This window comes from Vanessa atalanta, chromosome 14, assembly GCF_905147765.1.
Source record: "Vanessa atalanta chromosome 14, ilVanAtal1.2, whole genome shotgun sequence".
Taxonomy (NCBI): Eukaryota; Metazoa; Arthropoda; class Insecta; order Lepidoptera; family Nymphalidae; genus Vanessa; species Vanessa atalanta.
This window is the reverse complement of record NC_061884.1, coordinates 4,813,115-4,835,025: the sequence shown is the minus strand read 5'-3', so window position 1 is coordinate 4,835,025 and position 21,911 is coordinate 4,813,115. Positions and strand designations below refer to the sequence as shown.

At 30.3% G+C, this 21,911-nt stretch overlaps 4 protein-coding genes and 1 non-coding gene across 5 annotated transcripts; 3 read left to right on the top strand and 2 right to left on the bottom strand.

Moving 5' to 3' along the window:
- The first annotated feature begins 2,424 nt into the window (after nucleotides 1–2,424).
- Nucleotides 2,425–5,682, top strand: LOC125068863. The gene has a single exon (XM_047678208.1). The coding sequence runs from the start codon at nucleotides 2,687–2,689 to the stop codon at nucleotides 4,223–4,225; it is 1,539 nt and encodes a 512-aa protein (XP_047534164.1). The 5' UTR covers nucleotides 2,425–2,686; the 3' UTR covers nucleotides 4,226–5,682.
- A 558-nt stretch (nucleotides 5,683–6,240) lies between these two features.
- Nucleotides 6,241–9,281, bottom strand: LOC125068695 (ribokinase). The gene is made up of 6 exons (XM_047677975.1): nucleotides 8,826–9,281; nucleotides 7,803–7,935; nucleotides 7,085–7,369; nucleotides 6,878–6,999; nucleotides 6,637–6,787; nucleotides 6,241–6,568 (listed from the first exon to the last, which is right to left on the bottom strand). Exons 1-6 carry the CDS (start codon nucleotides 8,888–8,890, stop codon nucleotides 6,380–6,382), a joined length of 945 nt encoding a protein of 314 aa, XP_047533931.1. The 5' UTR covers nucleotides 8,891–9,281; the 3' UTR covers nucleotides 6,241–6,379.
- Nucleotides 9,282–10,056: 775 nt separating this feature from the next.
- LOC125068724 (39S ribosomal protein L17, mitochondrial) lies at nucleotides 10,057–10,897 on the bottom strand. Its single transcript, XM_047678020.1, has 2 exons — nucleotides 10,620–10,897; nucleotides 10,057–10,550 (listed from the first exon to the last, which is right to left on the bottom strand). Exons 1-2 carry the CDS (start codon nucleotides 10,815–10,817, stop codon nucleotides 10,146–10,148), a joined length of 603 nt encoding a protein of 200 aa, XP_047533976.1. The 5' UTR covers nucleotides 10,818–10,897; the 3' UTR covers nucleotides 10,057–10,145.
- A 620-nt stretch (nucleotides 10,898–11,517) lies between these two features.
- LOC125068808 (gamma-tubulin complex component 6) lies at nucleotides 11,518–21,911 on the top strand. Its single transcript, XM_047678125.1, has 16 exons — nucleotides 11,518–12,095; nucleotides 12,220–12,421; nucleotides 12,548–12,753; nucleotides 13,244–13,379; nucleotides 13,843–13,989; nucleotides 14,199–14,410; nucleotides 14,586–14,778; nucleotides 15,568–15,697; nucleotides 15,975–16,197; nucleotides 16,506–16,737; nucleotides 16,984–17,176; nucleotides 17,416–18,547; nucleotides 18,889–19,690; nucleotides 20,417–20,640; nucleotides 20,843–21,180; nucleotides 21,527–21,911. The coding sequence occupies exons 1-16, from the start codon at nucleotides 11,688–11,690 to the stop codon at nucleotides 21,762–21,764; spliced, it is 5,016 nt and encodes a 1,671-aa protein (XP_047534081.1). The 5' UTR covers nucleotides 11,518–11,687; the 3' UTR covers nucleotides 21,765–21,911.
- On the top strand, nucleotides 20,258–20,376 carry LOC125069025. The gene has a single exon (XR_007119802.1). It is a non-coding gene; the product is annotated as a 5S ribosomal RNA (ribosomal RNA).

Sequence of the window (21,911 nt, the reverse complement as noted above, 5' to 3'; positions counted from 1 at the left end):
ATTTCATTAATATAGTCTCATAAAATTATGATTAAAAAGTACTCGGAAGAGAGTTTTGGACAAGGTTTTGGCGTATCATATTATTATATAAAAGCTACGATGCTAAAAACTATGGAACTGCGATAGTTCCACCATACACTTAAGTTATTGACATGAGAAGTGGTAATTACATATTCGTATAAAGTATACTTCGATTTCATGACAGCAGTAAGTAGTAATACTTTCCAAATATAGTACAGTCAAATTTAATAAAAAATTTAATATATATCATGAAACTTTATTTTACTATTTATACAAGGCTAACAAAACTATATAAAGTATTTGTTTGGTTTATTAAGTATTATATACTATGTTGTTTCAATTACAATACTTGGCAAAACAAAAATGATTATATATTCCTCACATTTATTCTACAGATAGGTATGCAATATATTATCGTTTTAGTTTTTTTGAACGAGAACGATTAAAGCTTCAGTAAGTCAAAGTTTAATGTCTCAAATATTTATATAATTCTCATAATACCTCCTACCCTATTCATATAATTAGATAGATATCTAATTATATGAAAGTTATATAATATACATGTAAGTAACACAAAATTATTTTTATTAAGTCTAGCTTATCCTTTCAGAAAAATATTTTATCACAATCATTTTCTGTTTTCCCCACACATAAACATTCATTTTTTTTAAAGTTTAAGTTTATTATATAAAAGTTTAAAGTGAATTTTAAAATGTATCTCTTGTTTATTGAAAAGGTCTTTAATAATAGTTAAAACAAAATATTTTAAAATTCAATCATGCATTCTCAGTAAATGCTCAAAACAGTTGTACGGTAGTGATGTATGAAAATAAGAACCAGATATTTTAAAAATTACCTTTTTCTGTAGTTTATCGTTTTTTTAAAATCAAATACATCGATTCACAGCTACAAAACTCTTCCTCTAAATTATATTTAAGTCAGTTTTCCTTCAGAACTCAAATAAAAAACATTTTTAAGAGATCTAAACACATTCAATAATTCATACAATTATGAAATTAAATGACGAAATATGTCTATATCTATTTATTATTTATATCTATAATAAAATGGAAGTCTCTGTTTGTAATATTAAAATAACCGCTTTTTATTAAATGCATAATATGTATGTTTACATGGTACATATACCAAAATAACATTTTTTACAATTTTTGTCTGTCTGTTTGTTCCGGCTAATCTCTGGAGCGACTGGACCGATTTCGACGGGACTTTCACGAAGTCACAGGCACAGCTAGTTGTATATAACATTATGACTTACCTATTTTCTAATTATTTTGACAGTAATTGTGTTATTTAATTATTTTTTTCACGAACAAGAACTTGTATTAGCTTGTAACTTTAAAGTAAATTTATTGTGTTAATTAGATAACGGTAAAACTATATCTTTAAAATAAAGCCTAGCCGTGGGTCGCCAAAAGTTTCTTTAGAGAAATAGATAAATATATGCACTCAAAAAAACCATTATCCCTCCTTCATTCCATTATCCGCCACTGGGGACATATATGATAGTGTACATTTTTTAAATATAAAATTAGAATTACGATTTTACGTAAAATGCTATTAACATTTATGATTCACTTGTATTCATTAAATTCTCACCATAAAAAAAAGCTTGTATAAAAACAATGTATTTAAGTATACATACTTTTACTTTTTCAGTACAATGCGAGCGAAACCCTTATTAAAACTTATATATATTTCTAACTGGGTAACAACATTTCTTATTTAAATAACATTTATAATAATAATAATCAAGGAATAGATTTCTGATTGAGTTAGTTGTTTTCGATCATTCAATCCACAAGCACCGAACTTTGATTAAATCTGAAGAATTAAAATATTAGTTATACATATATTTAGAGCTTTTACTAATTTAACATTGATACAAAACTATTTGCCATTTGGATGTAATTAATAATTAAAATAAACATAACATAACGATACGATTTGCATTTCACAGGTAATAGGAGTAATTTTTACTTTATTATTATTTTATTAACCCTAGAAAAAATATTATATAATATATTTAATTTATTATATAATATATAAATTTAACTTAAATAGTGTTTTTTTTTTTTTGTTTTGTTGCTGTGTTTATTTTCATGTTTATGACTAAACATGAAAATTATAATATGCTAAACAGTGAAAAATTGACAATATTGAAATGTATTTATTAATATGATAATTATACAGTATAAATAAAAGTCATGTTAAATATAAAAAATAAATATTATAATATAATAACAAATTCATAGAAGTTTGACATTGTTTATGAAGTTTATTATATTATTTTGTGTGTGAATCTACATTTCGACACAACATTGTGTCGAAATGTTATCGATAATATCCAACTTTATGACGACAATACAACACTATTAAGACGCCATTTTTGCGTGATATGGAAGTGACTGTTGTGTGACGATTTGTCTATTTACGTTAATTTTAATATTAAAAGACATATTCAATTATTCATTTAATTCTTTTTTTAAATGTGTAATGTTCTTACTTTATTAGTAAGATTATCAGAAAAAAGAATTACCGTATACTATAGGTGATATCATCTGCGCGGGAAATGTGGATAGCTACGTTTTGTATTCCCGCAAATTAAAACTCATTTTATTTTTAAATATTGTGTTAAAAAATCAACATGATTGCATACAAGGGCCGAGAAAATAAGAGAGGTAAGGCCATAAAAATGCCTAGGAATATAGAACGCTTATATAAAGAAGGGAAATGCCGTGACTGTTCAGTGGTGGTGACGCGAATGGATTTTGCTAAAATATTGGGAAAGTTTACTAAAGTTAAAATACAATATGAAAGCAGTTCTTCACCAAAATCACAGAAGACGGCAGAAACAGCTGTACCAAATTCAAATGCAAGGTTAAAAAACAACGAAAATGGCATGGTACTCCTGCGAAGAACGGCTTACAATCAACATCCCGTAAAAGACTTAGTTAACTCTAGTTCTAAGAAACAGAAAACTAATGAAATTTCAACGATTACACCTCGGCAAGTAAATAATGTACTCAAAGAAAATAATGGCTCCAATAAAACAGATATTGTAAGGGAGAAAATCTTAACCCAAAAACAAACAAATAATAATTGTAATAAACAATATGCTATCATATTTAATGATCCATCATGCAATAATAATTATGATGTTAAATGTGATTTTTCCTTAATGGAACTGTTACCCAAAGTAGACAAAAGTATATTTCCTTCAAAGGAATGGTGTATAGATTATTTTCCTAAAAATGAAGAGCCGACTGATGATAAAGTATATGACCGTATAGCGGCTGAACTTGAAGATCTAATGTATAGTGAGAAACCAGATGATAAATTTAGTAAATCAGAATCTGCAGAAAATAAAGTGGATGATTTTCCATCCATAATGGACATACTTAATGATAACAATACCCCTGTAAATAGTACAGAAACAAAAGACCAAAGTAGTAATATAGAATTTAAAGATAACTTGGAATCAAGTGATGTTGAAGCTATGCTTCTTGGTAGCCAGCCAGCCCTCGATAACAAGGAAACGGAAGAAAACAAAGCATTAGAAGAACCATTACCTATGGAAGTTGATACTACCGATGTTAATAAATTAATAGAAGATGTTGCACAATTTAGCACTAGCACTGAAAGTGAGAAGGCTGAAGTTACTCCAATAAATGAAATTGAAAATCCTCATAGCCCATCAATATTAGATGAAGCATTACAAAAAGGAATAGAGGAACACTTACCATGTGACACATCTCAAAAAAGTGAACCAGATATTGAACCTGAACCTGAAGTAGAAGCGTTACCAGAAGAAAGTAGTAATGTCGCTGACCAAAATAAAACGACAATTGATGAAAGCCAAACCAACACTGATATTGAACAAGCTATAATTAATGACCAAAGCACTAATGAGAGTCCATTGAAAGAAAGCTCGGAAAATGATTTAAATATATTTCCAACATCTAAATTAGAAGATATTACACATGTTGTATTTAAAAAAGTAGTTGATGGTATATGTCAAAAATCTGTGACATGTCCTAAGAATTTAAAGTATAGCATAGAATTAGAAGAGAAATCTGTGGAGTTTTTAGGTGCTCCTAAATATATATCAAGTTTAGAAGACTTACAGGTATTATTACAAATTGTAAATGAGACAGACTTAAGAAGTTTATATGTACTTTATTGAAGTTTTTGTTTTGCTTAAATAAACCTGGACAAACCTATGATAACTATTTAAAAAAATGACCTAATGTAATTTTGTCATAACAAAATATAATAGTTGACTTGAAAAAACATTAAGTATAGAGATAGTATATAATAAGATAACATTTTGTCTTTATGTCAATGGAATATCAATATATTTCATCCAAATATTTGTTATAGTTATAACAATACACATTTGTTTAAAAGGTTGATAATTTAAAAAATGTTTTATTATAAGATCCAATAGGTTAAAAGCCAAAATATAATATACTATGAGGAAAACAATTGGTTATGCTTATTATTGCATTTATTAAATAACATTGATAATATTTATAAAATTAGTAAATTTTAGCATTTCTTTTTCTTGTATTTTCTTATCCTTCCATAAGATTTTTTCTAAATATAACATTGTCTAGGAATGTATCAAAGGAAGGGAAATCAAATTTATGCCTTTAATACATAAAAAGCGTTATTCTAATGGTTCTATTATATGTGAAATTATAGTACCTCAGTTGCCCTGGCAGAGCAACCAGCAGTTTATATAATTTGACACAGATTGTGTCAGACTTCTCAAAAACACCTTATATAATATCAGTTTTTTTTCTTTTCTGGTAGGAATATCCGATGATAACAGGGGTTATTATTCATATTATTAATATAAAATCGATTTAGATTTTATATACATTAAAATAAGAGTAGATATTTTAAAAAGTGCGTTTTATTTTTATTGCCATACGAAAGTAAAAAGTTACCAAGTTTAATTAACGATATAACTGATACTAAAATATTAATTTCCATTTGCCAATAAAATCAGAGATCAAAGCCAATGATTTTCTGTAAGCTATGTTTCGTCAAAATACATTTAAAATGGAAAAAAAATTGATTTCTTTAGAATTAGACAATTCTTGTCTCAAAAATTAAAATTACCTACAATATCACTCATTATGTCCACACTGAAAACTGCTGAACTTCTGAAAATTATTAAAAAGAAATACCAAACATTTTGATTATTAAAATAGTTGACTTTAATTAATATAAGTATTATTTGATACAGTTGACAAAATTAAAATATTTTTACGAAAATTTTATTAAGTTTTCAAAGTTGAAAGTCAATATGCTTCACATATAACATTTAATTGAAATTAATTCATGGCTTTGTATAAATATGAATTATGTTTTATGGCAACATTGAAAATTTTTAAGTAGATTATTTTATGTAATTAGTTTTTAGTTGGTGTAGTTCTCTATTTTATTTGAGTCTTTTTGTAAAAAAATATATCCTACAATTTAGACTCCATACAGCTTATTCATTAGATACCTAGTTTATACTTTAGTTGATTTTTTGTTCCGTGTATTCTTGGTTGCACCAGTCGAGTGATCAACATCACGATGTCTATGATAAATACTTAACTCTAAAAATGTCTTTAATTTATTTAAAATAAAAGTATCAACATTTTTTTAAACACAACCAACGGGGCTCGTTGTTATTTCTAGTTTTTTTAAATAAAATAATTTCAGTGACTTTGTGGAACATATATGAATAAAAGTCAGAAAATAATAATAACATATAACCAAAAAGAAAATATAGGTATATACTTTGCTATCTAATAATACAAGTTATCTCTTACCACGTAACGTTGTTATTATGTGAATTTGGATTCATGTTCCAAACGATTAAATACCAACGTTAATACCTTAAACAACGTAAATACCAGTCATCTAAAATTACATTATGTATAACTTTGTATAATTTTAAATAATCTTATTTAGTATAAAATAAAAATAAGACCTAATTATAATATTGGTATTGGTATATATTATTTTAATTTGCGTTCTTGTTTTTATTGAAAAATACCAAAATTTAAATTTTAAGACTAAAATTGATTGAAATGTGGCATTTATGCAATATGAATATAAGTTTGCATTAAACATCGAAGAATCCAGACGATTTGTTGATTGAAGCGGAATGTTTACCAGACTACTTGTTCACTTCCAGTTCTTTAAATGTTTTTTTGTGAATGGGATATTACGTCTCACTGCTATGTAAAAACATAAAAATCGACGTTTGAAATATAAAATGCTGTATAAATAATTAAACGTCCTTTACTTGTACAAATATTTATATAATGATTTAAGATCAAATAATTACAAAACTATATTCTTCAGCAAAGGAACTATGGTTTTCAGGATAACTTGTTTGGGTTCCTTCCCTCATAACAGATAAAGTAGCAATTTTGCACGCCGCGCCGACTACTTGATGCAAAGGTTTATTTTTATCACGCAGAAGAAACGTAGCCAAAGCACCAACAAAGGCATCACCTGCACCCTACAATTTTTAGGTATTAATAATGGTAAACATATACCTACTTATATCACCCCAAACTTCATACTTACTGTCGTATCCTTGGGTATCACTTTTTCACAAAAAACATGAACACAATCTGGTGAATTTATTGAAGCATAAACAGCTCCTTTGTCACCTAAAGTAATGATGACAGTATCACAACCCTTTTCTAATATTTTTTTGAGTGCAATTTTCACATTACTGAAATAAATAAGAGTCTAATATATTTTAACATTAAATTTATAGTATCAATTAACAACACGTCAGTCACGGCTATGTAATTTTGCTTACGGTATTTCGACGTTAAAACCGACTATTAAAGAAGCTTCAGGTTCATTAACGCACAAAATAGTGCAATGAGGCAATATAGCCTCAATATCAGTTCTAGCAGGAGCTGCATTTAGTAATTTAATCTGTAATATCCAAGATTTAACATTTTATGTTAATGCTTTCAAAAAATTGACTATTACTTTTAACCTTTCTTTTGCAATAACTTACACCAGTGTTTAGTTTAAATGCTTCTAGCGTAGTTTCAAATGGTGTTTCCAGTTGTGCAATGAGTACATCAGCATTTTTTACCAAGTCCTTAGCAAGGTCAACATCAGATTTACTTAAACAGTTATTAGCACCAGCGACTATTACTATTTGGTTTTCACCATTTTCCGCCACTGAAATTTGTGCAATTCCAGTCGTAACGTTTTGAGTTACGTGAGTATGGGATACGTCTACACCTAAAGAACTCAAATGTTCTTTGTACTGCTTACCCCATTGGTCATCACCAACCTAAAACATGAATTCAACTCTTTTACTGAAGTCAATCGTTAAATAATCAAAAAGTTTTACAATCCAATAAAAAATGTAAAATAATTCTGAAGCATCATTATCAAATTGTTGTAAAGAAAAAAAAATAGTTTCTTCCACAGGCTTACTGTATATTAAAAAACTTACCTTTATCAATAAATTGATCTATATTATAATATTATCGCTTAACAAAAAATAATATAACAAGAAAAAAAACCATATTTTTAAATAAACTTTCTAATGAAATGTTCGCTATAGATCTGTCCAAAGGATAGAAATGAGATAGGTAATTTTAATTTTTCTAAAAATGAATAAAATATTTACACAAATTTAGTTGTAGTTCAATTGAATCTACACGCTGTAAAGATAATTTATTTATATTATTTTTTGCAAATGATTAAGATGGTAAACCTACTCTACTAATCATAAAGGTATTTCCGCCTAGTTTAGCTGCAGCCACACATTGATTTGCTCCCTTTCCCCCATAGCTTGTCATAAATTTGGTGCCATGAAGTGTTTCGCCGGGCATAGGGAGCCGTGGACAAAATCTGAAAATAATACACTAAATCAATGTAATCTTTATAACGATATAACCTTTAAAATAGACTAAGTCGTAAAAGTTAAAGTGATATTAAACATTAATAAAGTTATTCAATAGATACATAAATACTGATTTTGGTATTTAGATAAAGAAATTAGACTATCAATTACATGTCAATAATTCCATAGTTTTAGGCAACCTTTTTTTTTTTTTTTTGTTTAACGAGGAGGAAATGCATTTACGCATGCCGCCCGGTCGGGGGACCGGGACGGGTATGTGGGACTCAACCGGGAACTAATGCCCCGTGCCAGGGCACGCTAGTGCTAATGCCCTGTCCTACCCACTAAAACCATCCTCGGGTTTCCACCATGCCGCCGAGTGGTGAGGCCAAGGGATCGCCAAGGGCATGCAACCGCGACCCCACCAGCGGCAGCCGCCCTAAGGCGGCTGAATATTCATGGAAAGCGCGCCTAGTGCGCGCCTTCCCCCTCATCCTCCACGTAAGAATGTAGCGAACTCCCCCGAGTTCGCCACTGGAGGCTGGGCGTCAACGAAGCTGACGCCCTGCGGCGGATAAGATGGTAGGCTCCGCCGCTGACCGCCGGTGTAAAACACCTGGGAGGCTCGAGTAGCGAGCCCTCCCACTCCCTCCTAGCCAACGAGGCCACTCACATGGTCCGCCCTGACGCCGATCAGGGACGTACCAGGAGCAGCCCCGCGGCATCCCTCCCGCCAGTCTTAGCCGTGGCCGACGAGCAAGCTCAAGCCGGCCCCGTTGCCCAGGGTACACCACGAGGAGGTGACTGACATGTACCCCAGTTTTAGGCAACCTAGCCTATAGGTACATAAGTGACAAAATAGGAAAAGAATATATAAATTATTTAAGTATTTACATACGTTGTAAAATCAACACTACAGGATCCAAGAACTACAATTTTTGGTTGCTTTAATTCTGGCTGCATTCTGCTTATGAAGAGCAAAAAATAGGTTAGGTATTTCAACTTTAAGATAAGCTTATAATAACAGGCAATAGTCGGGTCGATTTTCTTTATATCATCTGTTATCAGTATATACAATGGTTATAAACAGTACGTTGTGTTATCATGACTAATTTTAATATGTTCATGATACTCTGCACCTAGTTGCAAACATAAATAATGTGTCGACAATCTCACTTTATATTTTGTATTTCGTGGTTTTTTTTTTTATTATTGACAATTAATTAACCCTACCTTGAACTACATACATTTTACATTACATAAATATATACAAAAATAATATGTTTATCTTCAATATAAGTCTGTATGTGAGCGACAGCCCTAATAGTATGTATTGGTTAACCGATTCATTTTGACCTGCCTTATTTTATATTCACATGACAGGCGTTTATTTATTAAATGTAAATGTCAGATGACAATTGACATTGACGTAGTGGGGTTGACATACTCAACCTACTCGGAATTTATTCTATTTTAACCTCAAAGAGATTGAGGTGGCCATCGGTCTGTGGAGATCATAAGAAAATTATCAATTGTTTCATCAGAAAATAAATAACAAAAATAAAATATACTTACCTGTTTGCAATTTTAATTGTTTCATTCATTATTAAATCCATCCATTTATTTATCTTGTTTCATCCATCTGTTGTGTGTTTTAGAAAGGAAGCTTAATATATAATAATTAAAAATATTATCATGATATAATTCCTTTTGTTAATTGTTAGAATAATTATTTATTTACTATTTTTAAAGCAACAAGAAATATTTAGTAAAAATTAAATCTGGCTCTTGTCTTGCTACATAACACACAATTAATAATCTCACAAGTGAATCCTTTTATAATCTAAAATTATGTAGGTATATAAGTCATACATTTCTTTATATTTTTTTTGAAAATCCCAATAAATTTATAATTACATTAATTTTATCATTAATTTAACAAAAGCATATGTATGTCTAAAATTGAGATCATATAAAGATTTAGATCAGTTAATATTGAATTTAAATGGTAATTTAAATGATGTACAGTTCTAAAACAGGCAACAATAAAATCTTATCTACTCCGGTTTAACTTCTAGCTATGAAAATACTTGTTTAGGTATTTAAATAATAATATAGAGCATACCATATAAATTTAGCTTTAACTTTTTATTCTTATAGTAATTAATTCACTACATACTCTATTACATAATTATCAACAACCTTTAGTAATGTTGCATTATGAGGATTCAGAAGGTTTACTTTCTGGGTTATTGTCTAATTTTGTCTGTAATTCTTCAGTTTTACTCATTTTGTCTGCCATTTCTGCATATTTTGCTTGTCTGTAGTCATATTTAGCTGCATCTAATAGAACATTTTGTAGTAAAAGTCTATTATTTGACTGTTTATTTGTCAATGAGGGGTATGGATTTCCTCTTAATTCTAGAACAGCCTTATCAATATTTCTTCCATAGTAAGCCTGTGGTGCTTTATACATTTTGGTAAAAGCTGTATTATAATTCTCATATCTTGGTACTAAGACCTTAAATAATTTGTGAACTAGTTGCTTTTCAAGTAACCAGTAATCTGCTATTTCCATTGTGGGTTTATGACAATCGCCATGACTGATAGCTTCGGATATTAACTGAAAAATGAAAAAAATGAAGGGTAAACTTAGCTTTATAAATTTAAGGTGAATATAAAATTTACCTACCCTCTCAGCATATTGACGCGCTTCATCACCTCGACGGTAATTTAGTTCAATTCTTTCATATTTAATTAAGCCCGTAACAGTTTTTCGCAATTTATTTAGCCTGCCTTCCGGGCCTTGTGGGCCTTTTAGTCGGCGATGTTCAGGTGGTACTTTTATTCGTAACTTCGAAACAATTTTAGAAATATCAGCTTGATTCATATTCGATTCTTATAATTATTTTATTTAAACAGAAATGTAATTCAACTGTTCTGAGGTTATATTTTTATCATTACTTAGATGTCAATTTAGCACAGATAGTACAATTACATACACATACATCACGGAGCTAATAGAAATTAAAAAAAATCATCATGTGCGTGGTTTATTTTCATGATCGCATATAATTTTATATCTATTATTTTGAATCTTTTTTTTTTCATAAATACATAGTTTTGAATGAAATAATATATATTTTTTAAATTGATATTTTTTTGTTACTATGGTATCAATAATACAGTATTAAATCTAATGATATTACGTTATTGTTGTTATTATGAAAATATGTCAATTAAAATATGATTTAACTATGAAAAAAATGTAAGTAAAGTAAAGTGACTACTTCGATAAGCGTTAATTTTACCGTTTATAAATAATTTATAGGCTTTTTTATTTAGGCTTATTTATGGTTCTGTAACCGTTTGGTTCTCGTCATTTTTTATTTTTCGATCATTATTGAGTAAGTAAATTTTATTTATTTCATATAATGTAAGATGAAATAATCAATAATATTTTTTAAGACAATTTTGGTGAGATTACGGATTAAATCCACATGAGTACTTGTACATAGCAATAAAACTGACAACTTGACAATGACAAGTGACAATTGTCTTTTTATTCAATTTTAATGTTGATTGGTATTTACTGTTTAGTTGGTAATTGTTATTCTTCTTTCCTAGGTATTCTTTTGGGATTTCATTTAATGTATACTAGTTATTTGTATAGTTTTGTTAAAGATGTGTACAATCAAATACTACTAAAGTTTTCCTAAAAATACACATCCAAACATTTGAAAAATATAAAGAGGTAAACATGAATAATTCAGCATCAGGTATAGAAAATGCCGGTGTTTATGAACTTATCACGAAATTGTGCGAGAAAATGGCTGAAAAATACTGCGATAATAATAGGTTATCGCTGAAGCTCTTAGCATCAAAGTTAAGAGCTCAATCATATGAAATTATTTTAAAAAGATCTTCTACTGGAGTTTCATCACTGAAAGCTGATCCTATTAAGGATTTATTATCTCACCAATTTGTGTCACAACTAACTGTTAAAAATGTTGCTGAATATAAGCGGTCTATTGATCTAAAAAAGAATATAAGCAATATACGTAATGAAGACTTTGGAGAAAAGCAGGACCTAGTCAATAATGTACTTAGATTATTGATTGGGCTTCAAAATTCTATAAATGAAGATTTATCAAGTGAAATGTTTCAGGTTATTTCTTATTTATATATGCATAACAATGAAATTAATAAAAAATGCAAATTGTTTATAGTGTTTGCTTAACTTGAAATATAAATTATTACAATTGTTTTAATACTCTATTTTAATTTTTTAGAATCCATTTTCTTTTGGTCTTTTTGATGAAATGCTTCCAAAGCCGAAGAGAGAGATTTTTGGATCACCCCAGCCATACTCATATTTTCCAAAACATGTCTTTGAACTACCATACTCATTAAAACGTCAAGAAAATATTTTAGATAACAAAAAATCTCAATGCTACACTGAGTACACAGTTGAAAGTTTTGATTCACGATCATGTAAGATTACTATTATAAATTATTAATATCAAAATTATTACAAATACTAATGAAAAATAAGCTAATAATAATTTATATATAGTACAGTGAACATATTTAACAAAACTGTACACCAAATCTTTGCAGTTATTCCTGATATCCAATCTCAACCAGGCGTAGATGATATGAAATCATTCCAGAGTCCCATGTCAATACCATCTATGACATCAACAGCTTTATCTCCTTATACAGAAAGTACAATATTTAACTATCCCAGACTGATTGCTCCTAGAGATCTCTACATACCGAAATCTGATCTTCACATTCAAAATTATATGGATGTTAATGTTAAGGTTTGTTACATATTTTATGATCAAGTTATTGTTTCATAATTAAATTAAGAAATAAAAATAATAATAAATAAAAAATATCACTAAATCAATTATAGTATTTGATTTTATTAGATTCAACTGAAATGAATGATAAAAATTAATATTCCACCAATTCCACAAATTAAAAAATTTGATTATAACATACTCCATTTTGTTTTTTGTCTTTGGTCTAAAGTTACATTATTCTAACTTTCCTATCTAGCTAGCTAAATTAACTAAACTAATTTTATAAATTCGAAAGTAATTCTGTCTGTCTGTGTCAAAACACTTGAAATTCGGTATGAAGTAAGATTGAACTCCAAAGTGAGACATAAGTTTGTTATTTATGGCTGATAAATGCCGACCAACCTGCACCATGAGCCACAACCAGTAATTTATAAAAAATAAACTGTCTTTCTATAGAAATAAAACATATTTTAATGGAAAACAAATTAATATAACTTATTTCTAGGTTTCCTTGGCTGGTACAAGTGTTAAATCAGACATACCAGATATGTTTAAAGTCAACACAGATGAGTCTTTGAATGTGTGGGAGATTGTAACACAATTAGATAAAGATATACCAGAGGATATTTGGGAAGAAGTTTGTAAGTATAATTAATCATTTGTATTCAATGATAATTTAGTATGTATAAAATTGTTTAATGATTTTCTTAATATTTTTCAAGTATACAAACAGGATATTGCATTACAAATTTGTTACGCATATGTCAATAATAATTTTTGTATTACAATTAATTTGTTGCCAGGATAGCTTTTGAATATGTCCATTAAAAAAGCATTATTATATAACTACAAGTAATTGTTGTGTTATGATTTAAATGGTTAGTGAGCCAATCTTTGTTCCCCAGATTGATTTTGGATTGATGTTGGTGAGAAATATTAATCATTCCTCATATCACATTGGTGATTTCTCTTAAAGTACCTCTCAAATGAGCAGTGCCTACTAAGTTGGCCCATTTGCCTGTCCACCTATCTAAATAATAAACATAATAATGATTGTAGATTTGTCATTATTATTTAACTAGTTGCTATATTTATTTTTTCCAGCTAAGATGCCTATAGTCAAAGAAAGACAGCTAATAGCCTCTTCTTCAAGAGAAATGTGTCTATGGAGGAGTATCTATGGCAGTGAATTATCGGATCTTAAGATTATTTCAGAAAAACAATTTATCAGGCATATTATGTATTTGATAAGTAAGTAAATAATCAAATATTAAATTCTGTTTAGTATTCTAATTTGTGTTTTCTTTAATTAAAAATATCTTTTATCTTAAATTCGAAATTTGGTACAAAATCTATTCAGTAATTTTAGTGGTAATTGCCTAATACAGATTAATCAGTGTGTGGTTTTTAAGGTTGTTTTTGTATTATAATATTATATATTTTAATTTACGCTCTTTCAGTTGGTGTAGAAACGAATTCATTTCCATTTAGCGAAGCATCAAATTGTTTTTACATTAAAGACAATTTGGTTCTTGAAGCAATATCCAAAGAACATTTAAGAGGATATATTGCACCTTTGTTACTAGTCGGCACATATTATAGTCGTCTTTACAATTTCGCATTTAATCTCACTGCTGAAGATCACTTTCACACTAAAGGACTTGTTTTTGAGGTGAGTTTTTTATAACTTTTATTAATATATATTGATCCGTCGCGATTTCATTTCATTTTGTTTATGTCGAGTTTTTTACAAAAATATCGCTATCAAAACACCCGACTGCTTTCTAACCGCTAGGCAATTTTTATTGATGTATTTTAAAATGTATTTTATAATTTTTACTTTTCAGGCGGCAAGAGAAGTAATCAGAAGATACTTATTAGAATTTCGTCTGACTGCAACGGAAATATATGAAGAATATTGTAAAAATAAGACAGAGGAGCTGAATTGTATGCCAACGTTATTGCAGATCTTGCATCATATGGAACCATTAATTTATGAGATTGAAACTATTGCTTCGATATATAAAATGGTTGATCCAGGTATTTAAGTATCAATTTTTTTTTTAATGTAACATGTCAAAGACCACTTGTAGTTCCTAATTTAGTCATTGAGTATCTTGTTGGTCGAGATTTTGATTTGAGATGATGAATTCTCAATAACAGCCCGGAGGCTGAAAGCAGGTAGCATTTTACACTCTCATACCTCTGAAAAACATATAAAGCCATTAGTCCTGAACCTGTATTTTTTTCCTTTCGTGTCACATATAGAAGGGCCAAGTGGATGAAACTTGTGAGTAAACGCGTTCTTTTATGTATACATATCTTTACAATATGTCCTCTGTACTTTACAAGTCTCCCATGAGAATGGCCATTCTTGCCTAAATCAGTCGGAAATATAGAATTATTTTATTATGTTGTTAAAAAATGTGAGTGAAGAAATATATATTTAAAAGTTGAATTTCTTTTAAAATTAAATACGAATGGAAAATATATTGTGTTGGTGATAAAAGTTCATTCACACACAATTAAATTATGATGTAGTTTTGTTAATTTTTATGACTCTATTGCAATAATTGTATACATAGAAATTGCCAATTAATTATTGGTAACGCAGCAATTGATTAATAATGGACCGCGTTGTTCTAAAATGTACCAATCCACAAAAACAATAATAAAGGCTATTAAGATTTTAAAGAGAATATTATTTTAATAGAGACAGTAACCTTGTTACATAATGTTATGAGATGTTTTTAAAACAATATTTAAAGCAAAACGATTCAATTAAAATATTTCGTATTGTTTGTAAATATTTTTTTGTTGTTGTTACAGATTCAACATCGATACCACACGGCGCCGAGCTGATGTCATATTTGTTCAATGAAATATCCCTCGTGACGCACAGGAAGACGTCTCTAACGCTTTTTAATTCATTGTTTTGTATTTGCAGGGTTTATTTTAAGTAAGTTTTGTATACTTATTAATTGCTTTCTTGAATAAATAAAACGTTCGAAACGTTTCCTTAAATTTTCAATAACGACTAAGGTCAAATTTCGATCACTTTGTGAACGGATAGTGTTCACAAAGTGGTCGAAATTCTGTTAATAATGAGTAAGTAATAAGTGTTTATAATGAGTGAAACGAAACAAGCTGGATATAGAATACTATTGATTTGGGATTCATTTAATGGTTGGGATACAATGTTGACACACAAAATAAAATGCTGTTTTATTTTACAGATTTATCGAACGTTTTATATTCGAAGGTGAATTGGATGACATATTTAATGAATTCTTCATAAGGAAAGACAATCAGTATGTGAATTCTCGTTCGAAACGTTACTGGGATAAAGGTTTTCATATCACGCTAAGTGTAGCGGTGCCTGATTTTCTGAGACCTCTGGCAACGTTTATATTGCTATGCGGAAAGTCTCTGCGACTATTGAAGCTGTGCAATCCTAGTGTAAGCTTATATTCTAATTTATTTTAATAACTATCAACACTGTTGGTTTCATGTTTCCGAGATCAAAACATTGTTCCAATATCGAGTCTGGTCACTAAAAAGTTATTAAACATTTATTATATCGGTATCTTCTGTATGTGAGTATCGAGAAATACGTATTGGAGCACAGTTTTGCAACAGAACAGAACATCATTACTGTGACATTTTTACTTCTAAATTAAACAGTACTACTAAAAACTCTTTGGACATTACCTCATGATTTCCATATGTTTGCCTATTTATTCATACCTTTTGTATAATTTTTATAGGATCCTCTAGTCTTACTTATATCGTCAGACCATCCCTCCGTCCGTTGTTGTGCCAGTTTTGAGGAGCTGGAACGTCAGCAGGAAATCCTAGATGTGTACCGCACACGTTGCTTGTTCGTTAGCGGCGAAACTGTTACATTTGAGCAAATATTGCTTAAAAGGGAAGCAGAAAGGAAAGCGTTTACTGAAATGGCCTCCTTGAAACAGGCTGAAACTATGGAGAAGATTGTCGGTGAGATATTTATTTTTATTAAGCTTTAATAAGGCTACAAGGTAGTAGCTGCGTCATATGCTACCACTAGTTAAGAGAGGGATAATCATGTGAATAAAATATGATTGAACAATTAAACTCCAAAAATGTACTTAATTAACTTCCAATAATGTTGTTCATTTAAATCAATACGGTAAAATCAATGTATTTATTGAATTATTCTATTTTGATCTGATGATTATTATTGATTTATTTTGTATTCCATAGCTGAAAGAAAAAGATTAGCCCAATTAATAATAGCTGAAAAGCAGCATTCATTGAGGATCTTAGAAGCAGCGATGGCTGAAGCGAAAGCTAGTAAAACCAAGGTTAAGAAGCGTGAGGGAAAACTTTGTAAATTGGAAGAAGCGGCCAAGAAGGCTACCGAAGAAGTAGATTCGAAACTAAGAGATGATGAAAAGTATATATAATTTTTTTTTGTAATTTTACTGTTTTTACTGTAATTTTAGCTTTAATACATTGTATATTTTTAAATTAGTTTCGTATGGTAACCAGATATACAGGAGTTTATATCTAAATATAACAAAACATATTTTTTTAGATTTTTTTTCATAAGTTGACATGAAATGGGTTCGATTTATAGTTAAATTTTGCGACGCCATATATATATCGCTTAATAATATTTTTGTTTCATTCTAGGAGTAAGATCATGGAATACTATTCGAAATTGAATATGGAAGTGGAAAAAAGTAAGATACATACAGAGTGGAAGATAAAACGTCTGCAGTTAGACCAAAGTAGAATGCAACTGCTCTCTACTGAAGAGAGAAATTTAAAAAGGGAAAAGCTGGAATTGGAACATCAACGCAATGAAGTTATGGCGATGTCGATACAGAGTGATTTCAAATCTGATGATGATCTCGATAATGTTGACAATAATAATGGCGATATGGAAAATAATTCTACGGCTGACTCAACGCCTTCTGCTGAGATCATCGAAGAGCCCGAATGTTCTGCAATCTCAGAATTTAATAGAAACCGGGAAAAAACACAAAATTCATCAGACGTATTAAGTGCTATCTGTAATGTCGCCAAGAGTATTTTCGGCGTATCAAAATCTAAAGCTGGTTCGCCCTGTGATAATGAAGTAGAAGTTGACATTCAAGGAAATGTTGTTAATGCTCTTAAAGAAATTAATCACGAAACAAAAGCGGATCAAACATCTAACGATGTGATTGGCGCGAACTTAGACAATGCGATCGATAATTTAAGATTTCTTGAAAGCAAACAAGAGGCACTGAAAAATAAACAGAAAGTTATGGCGCATGAGTTTGGTCAAATAGACACGGAAAATAATCAGGCGAAAGACCTATCGCCCACTGTAAATTTTCCAGCACTTGATGAAGAAAATAATGAAAACTTTTGGACACCGAATGCTGAAGCTAAAAGAAACAAGCAAAAAGTGTTAGGCGCTGAATTTGCAATGATTAAACAAGAAGTCAAGGAGATTGTATCGGAGCCACGAACTGAGGCACAAAAAGAAGCCCTCTTGAACAGGCAAAAAGTATTAGGCGTTGAATACAATCTGCCATACGAAAATATCGCTAAAAAAGAACCTGCGAACGTAGCCCAGGAAGAGGCGATACGTAATAAGAATAGAGTACTGGGTTCAGTTTATGAAAAGACTATGAAAACTGTTGCAAAGTTTGATGCCGCTAAAAAGTCTGCTTTGAGGTTAAACTTAAAACCCTATAGTGATACTATGATTACAAAGACGTCTAGTGTTACACCAAATACTGGGGCGGTAACTCCGGGTGAATTATTTCCAGGGGTAAGTTTAAAAAAATTTTTGAGTTTTATCTGCATAAGACAAAGCTCGTAGCTAATATTTACTTCAGTACGAATTCCTTTTGATAAATTTCTGTATTTCTATCATTATTTAATTTAAGTTGTTATCGAAAATCTATTATTTTAAGGCACGGAACATCTCTGTGTATAAAATGCCTTCAGTATAAAAAAAAATATGCAAAGTTTTTTACATTCACATTTTACATTTTATAAAAGTCTTATTATAAAGTTTGTATTAAAAGTCTTTTTCTTTAATATTTGAAATTCTTTGTCAACCGATCGACATTTTATAAATAGTGAACTGAATAATTTTGCTATTTTTAGCTTGACCTTGAAACTCCTACAACCGCTGAAATGCCATTGGATGGAGCAATGACAAGTGACATATTTACTCCAAGAAGTGAAGGCAGTAGAGGCCTTGAATCAGCGAAAGTTAAACCCGATAAAGAGTTTTTGACATCAGATGGGTTTAATTTTTCATTGATCGTGGAAGACGAAGCTGTCGCGGCAGAAGACTTAAGTGACGCTCAAACAGAAGTGAGCCCTGAAAGTTCACCTTCAAAAAGCGTAGATTCTTGTATTAGTCCATTATACAGTAAACGATCATTGTTTAATATAATAGATGGTTCGTACAACTTGGAATCTTTCGATCCATTTGGCGTGAAGCAACTACAGAACTATTCTAAAGATTATTTTAACCATAAAATAAATGAAGATTCAAATTCTGTTTACACTCATCCAGCTGTTCTAATGGAGGAAGTAAAGAAGAGGCCTTATAATAACATATTTATGTCACATTGCGACCACGAAGAGGAAGATCAGAAAATATCCTGCGATAATATAGCAACACTCACAGCTTGCTTGCAAAGATCAGTAATGTTGCCATTGACTTATCAATTGGAAGTCGTCAATAATTCGATTCTCACACATTTTCTAGTCAATCTAGACATGTATGAACATTTAAGGAGTTTAAAGGATTATTTTTTCTTAATGGACGGAGAGTTTTCTAGAAGCATTTGCCATAATTTATTTACGAAGTTAACCAAGACATTGAACCCGCAAGAGTTGTTGAATTTCGCCACTTTACACAATATTTTAGACAAAGCTTTAGGGTCATCGATTTCACGTAAGTTCATACTTCTGTTTAGACATAATTATCTCCAAAAAAATACACTATGATTTAATTATATTATTTTTTGTTTTAATGTTGGATATTGATCGTCTCGGCCAATTTCGGTAAAGGCGGCAAATCTCAAGAGAGATCAGCCAACTACGCAGAACATGTTATCATACACAAGGCGTGCGCAATAGGTGCACTCTCTTTTCCCTCACTCTCATGATCCGATGGGACAGCAAATCAGACGCGACCGGAAAGAGTTCAGCTGCAGGACCAACGGCTTTAGTTTACGTACTTTCTGAGGTACGGTAGTGTGTACACAGCTCCTAGATTCCGAGAATTTTCGATATAAATTCGATAGAAGAACTCAATAACTTTTTATCGGCATACTTAGGATTTGAACTAGGACTTCTGAATCTGTGGCCACAGCCACTAGACCAACGACGAAATCATTAATATATAAAAAGGCAGTTATTTGTTTCAATGTTTACTATTATTAGAATATTTTATTTTAATGATAAGGTATGTATGATAGGATACTCAGAATAGGTCTTAGATAGATTCGAATAAGTTATCGCCAACGTCCATACCATGTTGAATACACCGGTTCTCGTCCGATCACCGAAGTTAAGCAACATCGGGCACGTTCAGTACTTGGATGGGTGACCGCCTGGGAACACCGCGTGTCGTTGGTCTTTTTTTATATTATCATGTCGTTATTAAATTATTTTACAGATGTTCACAAATTTTCTGAAAATTTATCATTTACTATTACGGAATCGCCCCTGAGTTTTCAACATAGTTCGCCGGATGTGTTACAATGTCTCTCTCTAACGTACTCCGTGAGCTGGCCGCTGAACATCATATTGTCGCAGGAAGCGTTGCTACGATATGCTAAGGTGTTCCAGTTTCTAATAAAAATGAGGCGAATATTTTGGGTTTTGAGCGAGGACTTCGTGGTAAGTAAATATGTTTTTTATAGTCATAAATTCATATTTCTCTATTATTATTACTTTTATTCAACAGCTACAAAATAAAAAAATCAAATTAAAAAAATATTTATATTAGGTACTTACATTTTGCCCATACAAAGAAGTTTTTGCAACGATTACAATTTTTTTTTTGACTAGAATAAAAATTCGCCTTTTACTAATGTTCCAGACTCTTAAACTCACAGCAAAATTATCGAGACAGCATTCACGAAAACTCCTCAATTCCTCTCAGTACATATCGGTACAAATTTACCGACATAACATGGCGTCATTAATAAGGGCATTGGACAATTACATCGTGACGACATGCATCCTAACGTCTTGGACGGAATTCGAGAAAGATCTGAAGAAAGCTAAAACGTTGGACGACCTGTACGAATGTCACGTGGTGTATATCAAGAAAGTACTCTTCAGATGCCTTTTGAATAATCGATCGACGCCCGTGATGAAACTCTTGAATGATATTTTCACTGTTATATTAAAATTTAATCGAGTTTTGAAAGCGGGGTAAGTTATTGGAACCCATTTGTTAGCGTTTGTTTCTTTATTAATGTTAAACTTAAAACTGCTTTATTTGAATACTGAATACACTTTTAATACTAGTACAAAAATAATTTTATTCTAAAAAGTAATTTAAGATTGTAGTTGGCAAAAAATTGTGCGTGGGCATATTCTTTTCTTTTATTGGCAAATATACAACGTACAATTAACTACTTCTAACTCAATCTGAAACTGAGTATCAGTAATACGTGTATTATATGTAAAATATTATTTATTTTTATATAATAGTAAATATATGCTTTTTTACAGAGAAAACTGAAATCAAAATAAAGTCTAAATCGTTTATTTTCAGAGAATGGCGACAAAACGCGCCCAACGGCTGTTTCACGCATACAAGTTACGTTCAATTAGAAGAACTTTTCCATTTGTTTGAAAAACTTGCAAAGTATTTACACAAAGTCATAACAAAGTTAATGGAATGCGGTTACCAAAGGCATTTGGTTGAATTACTGACTATGGTTAACTTAAATGGTTATTATGATCCTGATAGGTCGAAAGAAGACACTAACATTAGTTTACAATCTACCTGAAAATTGCCAAATTAAGTATTTTTAGGGGTCATGATTTTTTACAAAAACATATCATTAAATCTCCAATTCACTTTGGGCAAAATTATTAATAATAATTGTCTTAACACTAACTATGCGTTCTATGAATTAAACTTCAGCATTCAAAAC

What these genes read in the sequence shown, in the direction of transcription:
- LOC125068863 (XM_047678208.1), top strand. Translation starts at nt 2,687, where the DNA reads ATGATTGCATACAAGGGCCGAGAAAATAAGAGAGGTAAGGCCATAAAA.
- LOC125068695 (XM_047677975.1), bottom strand. Translation starts at nt 8,890, where the DNA reads ATGCAGCCAGAATTAAAGCAACCAAAAATTGTAGTTCTTGGATCCTGT. An exon ending in ATACCTTTATGATTAGTAGA is followed by an intron (nt 7,370 to 7,802) that starts GTAGGTTTACCA and finishes TTCATGTTTTAG; the next exon opens with GTTGGTGATGACCAATGGGG. An exon ending in GGTTTTAACGTCGAAATACC is followed by an intron (nt 6,788 to 6,877) that starts GTAAGCAAAATT and finishes TATTTATTTCAG; the next exon opens with TAATGTGAAAATTGCACTCA.
- LOC125068724 (XM_047678020.1), bottom strand. Translation starts at nt 10,817, where the DNA reads ATGAATCAAGCTGATATTTCTAAAATTGTTTCGAAGTTACGAATAAAA. An exon ending in CGCGTCAATATGCTGAGAGG is followed by an intron (nt 10,551 to 10,619) that starts GTAGGTAAATTT and finishes TTCATTTTTCAG; the next exon opens with TTAATATCCGAAGCTATCAG.
- LOC125068808 (XM_047678125.1), top strand. Translation starts at nt 11,688, where the DNA reads ATGAATAATTCAGCATCAGGTATAGAAAATGCCGGTGTTTATGAACTT. An exon ending in ATATAAAATGGTTGATCCAG is followed by an intron (nt 14,779 to 15,567) that starts GTATTTAAGTAT and finishes TTGTTGTTACAG; the next exon opens with ATTCAACATCGATACCACAC. An exon ending in AACTATGGAGAAGATTGTCG is followed by an intron (nt 16,738 to 16,983) that starts GTGAGATATTTA and finishes TGTATTCCATAG; the next exon opens with CTGAAAGAAAAAGATTAGCC.